Source organism: Nerophis ophidion, linkage group LG21 (assembly GCF_033978795.1).
Source record: "Nerophis ophidion isolate RoL-2023_Sa linkage group LG21, RoL_Noph_v1.0, whole genome shotgun sequence".
Classification (NCBI taxonomy): Eukaryota; Metazoa; Chordata; class Actinopteri; order Syngnathiformes; family Syngnathidae; genus Nerophis; species Nerophis ophidion.
In genome coordinates this window covers 46,487,960-46,499,902 of record NC_084631.1, presented here as the reverse complement: position 1 = coordinate 46,499,902, position 11,943 = coordinate 46,487,960, and the positions used below count along the sequence as shown (strand labels likewise).

The 11,943-nt window shown below is 40.8% G+C and overlaps 1 protein-coding gene across 3 annotated transcripts; it reads right to left on the bottom strand.

The window, feature by feature from the left end:
• Positions 1-1,395: 1,395 nt before the first annotated feature.
• Positions 1,396-11,732, bottom strand: LOC133539520 (transmembrane protein 196). 3 transcript variants are annotated; one of them, XM_061881497.1, is made up of 5 exons: positions 11,550-11,732; positions 8,540-8,596; positions 3,527-3,662; positions 3,282-3,400; positions 1,396-3,218 (listed from the first exon to the last, which is right to left on the bottom strand). In XM_061881497.1, the coding sequence occupies exons 1-5, from the start codon at positions 11,730-11,732 to the stop codon at positions 3,147-3,149; spliced, it is 567 nt and encodes a 188-aa protein (XP_061737481.1). In that variant the 3' UTR covers positions 1,396-3,146. The 3 variants fall into 3 exon arrangements, with proteins under 3 accessions (XP_061737481.1, XP_061737482.1, XP_061737480.1); XM_061881498.1 differs by having other exon boundaries at positions 11,568-11,732; XM_061881496.1 differs by having other exon boundaries at positions 1,396-3,400.
• Positions 11,733-11,943: the final 211 nt, after the last annotated feature.

Below are 11,943 nucleotides of genomic sequence, written 5' to 3'. Positions count from 1 at the left end.
AAACGGGCTGCCCTTTGCTGGTTAGGAAGACCAAAAAACAAACACAATTCTCCTCCACTTTTAGAAACACAACTGCTGAATTAAGTAGTATTTTTATATAATTTTTGTTGTTTTGAAATATGTTTGTTTTGTAGGTGAAATTATGCATCATACAAATAAAGTTCGGGGAGGAAAAAAAGAATCAACTGCCGGCAATTCGTTTTAAACAGGCTGCCCTCTGCTGGTTAGGAGGTATAATTTCAGAGCGTTTTGAAATGTCAAATCTTTCACAGTGTAAATAATGTGCAGCATGTATGTAGAACAGGGGGGGGGGGGGGGGGGTCCTATGGTTCTAGAGCCAGATGTGGCTCTTTTGATGACTGCATCTGGCTCTCAGATACATTTTAGCTGACATTGCTTAACACGATAAGTAATTAATAATTCCGCTGGTAATCACAGTATCAAAAATAACGTTAAAAATATAAAACATTCTCATGCATTTTAATCCATCCATCCGGTTCCTACCACACCTGTTCAAGAAGTGGCATTAATGGTAAGAAGTATTTTATTTATTTTTGGCTAGCCTCAGAATAACAATGTTATTAAAAAGAATAAGAGACTTTCTATAGTCTAAAAATGTTGGTCTTACTTAAAAATGCACGCATATAAAGTTGTATTCAGTGTTAAAAAAAAAAAGAAAAAAAAGTTTTATGGCTCTCATGGAAATACTTTTTAAAATATTTGGCTTGTATGGCTCTCTCAGCCAAAGAGGTTCCCGACCCCTGGCGTAGTGGGTAGAGTGTCCGTGCCAGAAACCTGAGGGTTGCAGGTTCGCTTCCCACCTATTGACATCCAAATGGCTGCCGTTGTGTCCTTGAGCAGGACACTTCACCCTTTGCCCCCGGTGCCGCTCACACTGGTGAATGAATGATGAATGAATGAATGACAGGTGGTGGTCGGAGGGGCCGTAGGTGCAAACTGGCAGCCACGCTTCTGTCAGTCTACCCCAGGGCAGCTGTGGCTACTGATGTAGCTTACCACCACCATCGTGTGAATGAATGATGGCTTCCCACTTCTCTGTCAGCGCTTTGAGTGTCTAGAAAAGCGCAATATAAATCTAAGTTTTTTATTCATTTATTTTTTTATGTTTTTAGCCGTACATTAGATATATTTTAAAATGTGCGAGTGTGACTTGCACCATCGTGTCAATTCAAGGTGTGCACTCACTGGGAAATCAATAGCTGCTCATTGATTCTGTATCACTCTCACCTGCAATGCCACCTTAACATCATTAAGGTGACCTGAAGTGTGCCTGACACACACACACACACACACACACACGCCTAATGTTACTATATGGTGCTACTGCTGTCCGTTGTCATGGTGACAGTGAACAAAGGCGCTCAGTGTTTAGACTTTATTGGCAATTATAAAAATATGTCTACATGCCTAACATGCTGCAATGAGATGGCGACTTGTCCAAAGTGTACCCCGCCTTCTGCCCGAATGCAGCTGAAATAGGCTCCAGCGACCCCAAAAGGGACAAGCGGTAAAAAAATGGATGGATGGATGCCTGACATTAGGCACACCTGCACTTTATCTAATGAGATGTGATCAAATTAACAATACAATTATACTATCCATCCATCCATTTCCTACCACTTGTCTCTTTCAGGGATGCGCGGGGTGCATGTCTTTGGAGGTGGGAGGAGCCTAACCCCAGGTGCATGTCTTTGGAGGTGGGAGGGGCCTCTCCCCAGGTGCATGTCTTTGGAGGTGGGAGGGGCCTATCCCCAGGTGCATGTCTTTGGAGGTGGGAGGGGCCTATCCCCAGGTGCATGTCTTTGGAGGTGGGAGGGGCCTATCCCCAGGTGCATGTCTTTGGAGGTGGGAGGGGCCTATCCCCGGGTGCTTGTCTTTAGAGGTGGGAGGAGCCTATCCCCAGGTGCATGTCTTTGGAGGTGGGAGGGGCCTATCCCCAGGTGCATGTCTTTGGAGGTGGGAGGGGCCTATCCCCAGGTGCATGTCTTTGGAGGTGGGAGGGGCCTATCCCCAGGTGCACGTCTTTTGAGGTGGGAGGGGCCTATCCCCAGGGGCACATCTTTGGAGGTGGGAGGGGCCTATCCCCAGGTGCACGTCTTCGGAGGTGGGAGGGGCCTATCCCCAGGGGCACGTCTTTGGAGGTGGGAGGGGCCTATCCCCAGGTGCACGTCTTTGGAGGTGGGAGGGGCCTATCCCCAGGTGCATGTCTTTGGAGGTGGGAGGGAGCTGGAGTACCCGGAGGAAATCCACGCAGTCACGGGGAGAACATGCAAACTCTACACAGTAAGACCCCGAACCTGGGATTGAACTCAGGACCTTTGTATTGTGAGGCACATACATGCACTAACCCCTGTCCCACCGCGCTGCCCACAATTACACTATAATATATTATTATTGTAATGGCCTGTGATGAGGTGGCGACTTGTTCAGGGTGTACACCGCCTTCCGCCCGAATGCAGCTGATAGAGGCTCCAGCGACCCCCGTGAGCCCAAAAGGGACAAGCGGTATAAAATGGAAGAATGTAAAGTGTCATTATTCAACATTTTATAACGCAGCCATTGCATGGGATCTCATTAGATTGGATGGTGTGCCTAATGTATTGTCCCAAAGCAATGCAAACATTCCACAGAAGGTGATGTCATACTTTGCATTCCACAGAAGGTGATGTCATACTTTGCATTCCACAGAAGGTGATGTCATACTTTGCATTCCACAGAAGGTGATGCCATACTTTGCATTCCACAGAAGGTGATGTCATACTTTGCATTCCACAGAAGGTGATGTCATACTTTGCATTCCACAGAAGGTGATGTCATACTTTGCATTCCACAGAAGGTGATGTCATACTTTGCATTCCACAGAAGGTGATGTCATACTTTGCATTCCACAGAAGGTGATGTCATACTTTGCATTCCACAGAAGCCATGAAGTGGACATCAAGTATTGTGCTTGTTCTTCCAGCCACTACAGTCTTCTTCCACACTCTTTGCTTTGATCAGAGGAGGTTAAAAGCCCCCCCACCCCCCTTTTTTTTCTTAACCGGCCTCACACATGAGCTTACTGTACATTCTGCAGCCATGCTGTCTCTATCTTAGCAAGCAATGGGAAGATGCAGGTCCCGTCGTCATGGCGACGCACTGCCGTGTCCGTTGTAGGAGATTTGAGGCACGGCGTTGCTGGAGTTGTCCAGGACGTCCTGTTGAAGACACAATGGAGGTCTTATTCCAGCGCACTTCTCAGAAGGACACAAATGGTTCACCTTCTCCGTCATCTCCTGGGAATGATGCAGGGAGTGTTCCCGCTCCAGGAACATCCTCTGCTGCTCCACGCTGGCCAGGCGACACGTCAGCCAGGTGGACAACGTGCACGAGGAGATGCCTTGCCAACCACACAACACAAAAAGTAGGAGATATTTTACACAGCACACCTTTTTTTTATACGTGTGCGTTTGTGTGTGTGTGTGTGTGTGTGTGTGTGTGTGTGTGTGTGTGTGTGTGTGTGTACCCAGACAGGCCAGAATCATGGCCGCCAGGTGAATGGACTCCATGGAGTCAGGTCGTTTACTCAACGCCCGCACAAACTGGAAGTTGAGGATGCCGGCAATCAGGCCACAGATGCAACATGCTGAGAATAAAATCATCTGTGGGGGAAAAATAAAAAAAGACGGAAGGTGAAGAAGAAAACACGTCATGTGAGAAAATGAGGAATGTAAGCAGGATTAAATATTCTGACATCTTAGTTGATAAACATTTCAATCAAACTTGATTTGTGTAACACTTCTCATGCACAGGCAAGTGGCAACAAAAGTGATGAAAACACACACACGATCGTACATATTTACATATATATGTATATATACATACATTTATATGTATACATACATACATGTATATATATACATGTATGTATGTATACATATACATATATATACATATACATGTATGTATATATATATATATATATGCATGTATACATTGATGTATGTATACATACATGTATTTAATATATATATATATATATATATATATATATATATATATATATACATATAATTATGTTTTATTGTGTGTATTTATATATAAATATATACACATATATATGTACACACATGTATACATATATACATAAATGTACACATATATGTAAAAATATATGTATATGTGTACATTTATGTATACATATAGTGTACATATATTTGTATATACATATATATATATGTATATACAAATATATATACATATATATGTATATATGTACATATATGCATACATATGCATATATGTACATATACACATATACATATAAACATACAAACAGACATATTATATATATATATATATATATATATATATATATATATATATATATATATATATATATATATATATATATATATATATACACATAAATGTGTCTTGGTTGGATTATCCAGAGAATAGTGCTCGATACCGTGGTAGAGCGCAATATGTATGTGTGGGAAAAATCCCAAGACTACTTCATCTCTACAGAACTGTTTCATGAGGGGTTCTCTCAATCATCTCCTGATGATTGAGAGAACCCCTCATGAAACAGTTCTGTAGAGATGAAGTAGTCTTGTGATTTTTCCCACACACACATACATACATACATATATACATACATACAAGTCCTATATATATATATATGTGTGTGTATATATATATATATATATATATATATATATATGTATATATATATATATATGTATACATATATACATACATGCATACATACATACATACATATATAAAATAATATTACTAAAAACATTTGAAATAAATAGAAAATAAAATAAAGAAAATAAGACAGCTGCATTCCTGAAGGGCCTTTGAGAGATATAATAACCAACAAGAACACAAAAAGGCTCATCAACCACCCACAACCCAGTTGAGTTTCAATCAGGGTTAACTTGGAGATCACTTCCTGTGTAATAACTTGTCTGACACACCTGGTGCAGACCACCTTTCACACCGTGGACAATAGAACCCAGACCAGCACGGGGAGTACAGGCACCCCCACACAGACCCTCACCTCGGACTGACACTCCTGCAAGACTTCCCAAAGTGAAATGAGACTCACTTGCTGTTTGCCACCTTCTCATCGACTCCTCTGCCCTTTAGCCGGCTATTAATGGCAGCAGCAGCTCGTCATCAAGTCAGGATGGGAGGTACACCTCAGCCTCAGTGGGAGTCAGCAGCAACCATCCAAATATGGAGTGCATACACAACAGCAACCATCCATATATGGAGTGCATACACAACTGCAACCATCCAAATATGGAGTGCATACACAACAGCAACCATCCAAATATGGAGTGCATACACAACAGCAACCATCCAAATATGGAGTGCATACACAACTGCAACCATCCAAATATGGAGTGTATACACAACAGCAACCATCCAAATATGGAGTGCATACACAACAGCAACCATCCAAATATGGAGTGCATACACAACTGCAACCATCCAAATATGGAGTGCATACACAACAGCAACCATCCAAATATGGAGTGCATACACAACAGCAACCATCCAAATATGGAGTGCATACACAACTGCAACCATCCAAATATGGAGTGCATACAAAACTGCAACCATCCAAATATGGAGTGCATACACAACTGCAACCATCCAAATATGGAGTGCATACACAACAGCAACCATCCAAATATGGAGTGCATACACAACTGCAACCATCCAAATATGGAGTGCATACACAACAGCAACCATCCAAATATGGATTGCATACACAACTGCAACCATTCAAATATGGAGTGCATACACAACAGCAACCATCCAAATATGGAGTGCATACACAACAGCAACCATCCAAATATGGAGTGCATACACAACAGCAACCATCCAAATATGGAGTGCATACACAACTGCAACCATCCAAATATGGAGTGCATACACAACAGCAACCATCCAAATATGGAGTGCATACACAACTGCAACCATCCAAATATGGATTGCAAACACAACAGCAACCATCCAAATATGGAGTGCATACACAACAGCAACCATCCAAATATGGAGTGCATACACAACTGCAACCATCCAAATATGGAGTGCATACACAACAGCAGCTACCGATAGGTTAGAAAAGTTGGTTTTATATAATAGTTCCAAACAAAACCCCATTTTGGGGTCCTGATACACAGCATAATAATACATGTGTTGAAGCACAGTACATCTGACTATGGTAGTCCTATTGTGCTGACTATGGTAGTCCTATTGTGCTGACTATGGTAGTCCTATTGTGCTGACTATGGAAGTCCTATTGTGCTGACTATGGTAGTCCTATTGTGCTGACTATGGTAGTCCTATTGTGCTGACTATGGTAGTCCTATTGTGCTGACTATGGTAGTCCTATTGTGCTGACTATGGAAGTCCTATTGTGCTGACTATGGTAGTCCTATTGTGCTGACTATGGTAGTCCTATTGTGCTGACTATGGTAGTCCTATTGTGCTGACTATGGTAGTCCTATTGTGCTGACTATGGAAGTCCTATTGTGCTGACTATGGTAGTCCTATTGTGCTGACTAAGGTAGTCCTATTGTGCTGACTAAGGTAGTCCTATTGTGCTGACTATGGTAGTCCTATTGTGCTGACTATGGTAGTCCTATTGTGCTGACTAAGGTAGTCCTATTGTGCTGACTATGGTAGTCCTATTGTGCTGACTATGGTAGTCCTATTGTGCTGACTAAGGTAGTCCTATTGTGCTGACTATGGTAGTCCTATTGTGCTGACTATGGTAGTCCTATTGTGCTGACTATGGTAGTCCTATTGTGCTGACTATGGTAGTCCTATTGTGCTGACTAAGGTAGTCCTATTGTGCTGACTAAGGTAGTCCTATTGTGCTGACTATGGTAGTCCTATTGTGCTGACTATGGTAGTCCTATTGTGCTGACTATGGTAGTCCTATTGTGCTGACTATGGTAGTCCTATTGTGCTGACTATGGTAGTCCTATTGTGCTGACTAAGGTAGTCCTATTGTGCTGACTATGGTAGTCCTATTGTGCTGACTATGGTAGTCCTATTGTGCTGACTATGGAAGTCCTATTGTGCTGACTATGGAAGTCCTATTGTGCTGACTATGGTAGTCCTATTGTGCTGACTATGGTAGTCCTATTGTGCTGACTATGGTAGTCCTATTGTGCTGACTATGGTAGTCCTATTGTGCTGACTATGGAAGTCCTATTGTGCTGACTATGGTAGTCCTATTGTGCTGACTATGGTAGTCCTATTGTGCTGACTATGGTAGTCCTATTGTGCTGACTATGGTAGTCCTATTGTGCTGACTATGGAAGTCCTATTGTGCTGACTATGGTAGTCCTATTGTGCTGACTAAGGTAGTCCTATTGTGCTGACTAAGGTAGTCCTATTGTGCTGACTATGGTAGTCCTATTGTGCTGACTATGGTAGTCCTATTGTGCTGACTAAGGTAGTCCTATTGTGCTGACTATGGTAGTCCTATTGTGCTGACTATGGTAGTCCTATTGTGCTGACTATGGTAGTCCTATTGTGCTGACTATGGTATTCCTATTGTGCTGACTAAGGTAGTCCTATTGTGCTGACTAAGGTAGTCCTATTGTGCTGACTATGGTAGTCCTATTGTGCTGACTATGGTAGTCCTATTGTGCTGACTATGGTAGTCCTATTGTGCTGACTATGGTAGTCCTATTGTGCTGACTATGGTAGTCCTATTGTGCTGACTAAGGTAGTCCTATTGTGCTGACTATGGTAGTCCTATTGTGCTGACTATGGTAGTCCTATTGTGCTGACTATGGTAGTCCTATTGTGCTGACTATGGTAGTCCTATTGTGCTGACTATGGTAGTCCATCAAGCGGTGCAGTTTTGTAGCTTACCAAAGTCTACTAAAACATTTTGACAGATGTTTGTGTGCTGCGTGTAATGTCTTTTAACTCCCAATGAAACTAAGCTATTGGCTTGCTTGCTTACAGGTACTTGCTAGTGTCATTTATTGAACAGGCGTCAACCTGCAGTCTGCATGTATCTCTTGTGTGTGACTGCCATCTACTGGTCACACGTATTATTACAGCATGTATCAAATAACATGGCTTCAAGGTCGGTAAGCACAACCAGAATTATGCCGTATATTAGGCGCACACACACACACACACACACACACACACACACACACACACACACGCACGCACGCACACACACACACACACACACACACAGGTTTGGTTGTGTAATTGTATTATTGTACTGGTGTGTAATATTTTGTTGCAGTGATTAGTAACAAGAGTGTAGAATATTATCAGGATGAGGATATTTATGATGTGATATTTGAAGAGGTCTTTATGACTGTGTAATAATGACTTTGAGCAGGAAAAGAGGACACGAGCATGAAATAATAATTTAGTCACGCTGCAGGACTCCACTTCCTGTTTGCCATCACACAAGTATTGTTGCATAAAAGCAGACGGATTAGACCAAGAAGATTCCGGAAGGAAGAGAACTTACAGTAAGGCCACTCCTCTTTCGAGCACACAACACTCCGCTGATCCCGCACAGCAGAAACTGAAAAGAGAGAAGAAGAAGAATCATAATAAGCATCATTAACATCATGAAGGTGGAATTAAGAAGCAGGGACGTAAATATTAATTATTTTTGTGTCTTTATTATGAAAACTTTTTTTTTTTTAACGCTGAATTTATGGAACCGAATTTTTTGTGTTGGAATTTTGTGAAGTGAATTTATTTATTGACATCAAATGACGCGGACAATTTCCTTGAATAAAAAGGTGTTTGAAAATTAAGTGACTATAAAAAAATTGTATAAAAATATCAGTATATTAAATTAAGTGAATATAAAAAAAAGTATAAAAATATCAGTATATTAAATCCAGTGCAGAAACCTTCTGTCTCAGAATCAGCCAATCAGGTGCTTCCATCTTTATTTACAGGAAGTGGGTTTTCAGTTTTGAAGCAACAAATATTTCTGTATTGAACTTTTTTACACTACTTTTTTTTTTTTACAATGAATATGTATGCTGGAGCCAGCGACACCGAACGGGACAAGCGGTAGAAAACGGATGGATGGATGGAATGTGTATGCACTGAATTTTTATACAATGATTTTTTTTACTCACTGAATTAAATGTTTCCGTATTTTTTTACACTGAATATTTCTGCACTGCATTTTTATACAGTGAATTATTATGAACTCAAGTTGTTTTTTTTACACTGACATTTATTACAATGAATATTTATGCACTGAACTTGTCCAGGATGTACCTCGCCTTCCGCCCCAATGCAGCTGAGATATTATGAAACTATATCAGGGATTAAACACATTCTCTGCTGAGTAAACAATAATGACTTAGTAGGGTTGTAGCGTACACCAGTACTAGTATAGTATTGCACTACTATCTATCCATCCATTTTCTACCGCTTATTCCCTTTGGTGTCGCGGGGGGCGCTGGTGCCTATCTCAGCTACATCTAATTAATCAAAAAATGGCACTATACTGTGTTGGAAAAGTGGACAAAAACGCTGTCACGTCGTGACATTGCTGGTTTTACAAGCAGAGGAGCATGTTCGGCAGCGCGCGCACACAGAGTACTTACAAGCAGACACAGTGTGTAGACAGAAAAGGGAGAACGGACACATTTTGGCATAAAAAGATAAAGGTGAAGTTATAACACTGAAACGTCTCCATGGCGACAAAGTAAGTTTCTTACAAGTAGCATTATCACTGGAGGAGGAGGAATAGTGAAACATGCTTCAATACACAGCATAGGAGGATACAATAGCTCACCGCCGTCACAATGTAAACAAACGCCATGGGTGGATCTACACCTGACATCCACTTTAATGATACCAAGTACAAGAGTGTATCTAGTCGATACTACTATGATTACATCAATATTTTTTAGCATCCAAAATATTTTTTTGTTTTAAAAAAATTTATGTTTATAAAGTCAGGAAATAAGTGCCTGGACACATGAGGACTTTGAACATGACCAATGTATGATCCTGTAACTACTTGGTATCGGATCGATACCCAAATGTGTGGTATCATCCAAAACTAATGTCAAGTATCAAAGAAGAGAAGAATAAGTGATGATTACGTCACAATGTAAACAAACGCCATGGTTGGATTCACACCTGACATCCACTGTAATGATACCAAGTACAAGAGTGTATCTAGTCGATACTACTATGATTACATCAATATTTTTTAGCATCCAAAATATTTTTTTGTTTTCAAAAAATGTATGTTTATAAAGTCAGGAGATACGTGCCTGGACACATGAGGACTTTGAATATGACCAATGTATGATCCTGGAACTACTTGGTATCGGATCGATACCCAAATGTGTGGTATCATCCAAAACTAATGTCAAGTATCAAACAAGAGAAGAATAAGTGATGATTACGTCGCAATGTAAACAAACGCCATGGTTGGATCCACACCTGACATCCACTGTAATGATACCAAGTACAATAGTGTATCTAGTCGATACTACTATGATTACATCGATATTTTTTATCGTCACAAAATAATTTTTCCTGTTTTTAAAGTTCATATTATGTTTATAAAGTCAGGAAGTACGTCCCTGGACACATGAGGACTTTGAATATGACCAATGTATGATCCTGGAACTACTTGGTATCGCATCCATACCTAAATGTGTGGTATCATCCAAAACTAATGTCAAGTATCAAAGAAGAGAAGAATACGTGATTATTACATTTGAACAGAAGTGTAGATAGAACATGTTGAAACAGAAAATAAGCAGATATTAACAGTAAATGAACAAGTGCATTAATAACCCATTTTTTACAGTTTGTCCTTTATAATGTGTATAAAATAATAGGTGTATAAATGACACAATATGTTACTGCAGACTAATAAGGAGTCTTTGTTTGTTTACTTACTACTAAAAGACAAGTTGTCTAGTATGTTCAATATTTTATTTAAGGACTAAATTGCAATAATAAACATATGTTTCATGTACACTAAGATTTGTCTTTTGTTAAAATAAAGCCAATAATAACTTTTGTGTTTTTATTGTTCCCTTTTATTTACAAAAGTATTGAAATACATTTTGGTACCGGGTACCAAAATACTGGTATCGGGACAACCCTAGTCCTAAGTAAAAGGTAAAGGGCCCTTTTTGATTTTTACTTTGTTTACTTTATGAAACTACGGTGGCTGGCAGGAGCAAAACACGCATCAACTTTAAAAAAAAAACACGCCAAATTAATCCAAGACGAACGACATAAACCAAAAAATAAAACATACGCCAGACATGGTAATTAAATTAAATTAAAACATAAGCCAGACATGGTAATGCTGCAAAAATCTAATTAAAAAAAAAAAGAAGAAGCAAAATACGTTAATTGTCAAGATAAAATAATTCTTAAGAATGTTTGCGTTAAGAAGAAGCCCGCCAAGTAAGTGCAAGAAGTGCACAGAAGTGTAGAGAAGTAAACTTTCTCGAGCAGAAAGTGAGGAGGGGGCCTACGCAAAGTCCGCTCCACACCGGCGAAGCGTCGCCCTGGTGCGGCTTGTGCTGCCCACGCTGCCCACGCTGCCCACGCAGCCAGCTGACACGCACGGCCCCCAGCACCATGCTGGCCAGGCCCAGGCCCACCTCCGCCGCGGACAGCAGGAGAAGGCTCCACAGGATCTTGCGGCTGGAGCACATGCTGCCCCGGGCATGTCTCCGCCTGCAGGCCGCCTCTCGGGGCTCCAGAGGCGGCGGCGCGACCGCTAAAGCCTCGGTAAAAAAAAAAAAAAAAAATCCACACAAGTTAAATCCCGGCAAAAATACTCGAGTGGAAAAGGTGATAGTGAGTATTTAAAAGTTTTTATATTTAAAAAAGAATTTGTAATGAGAAGCTCCACTTTATGGAGGC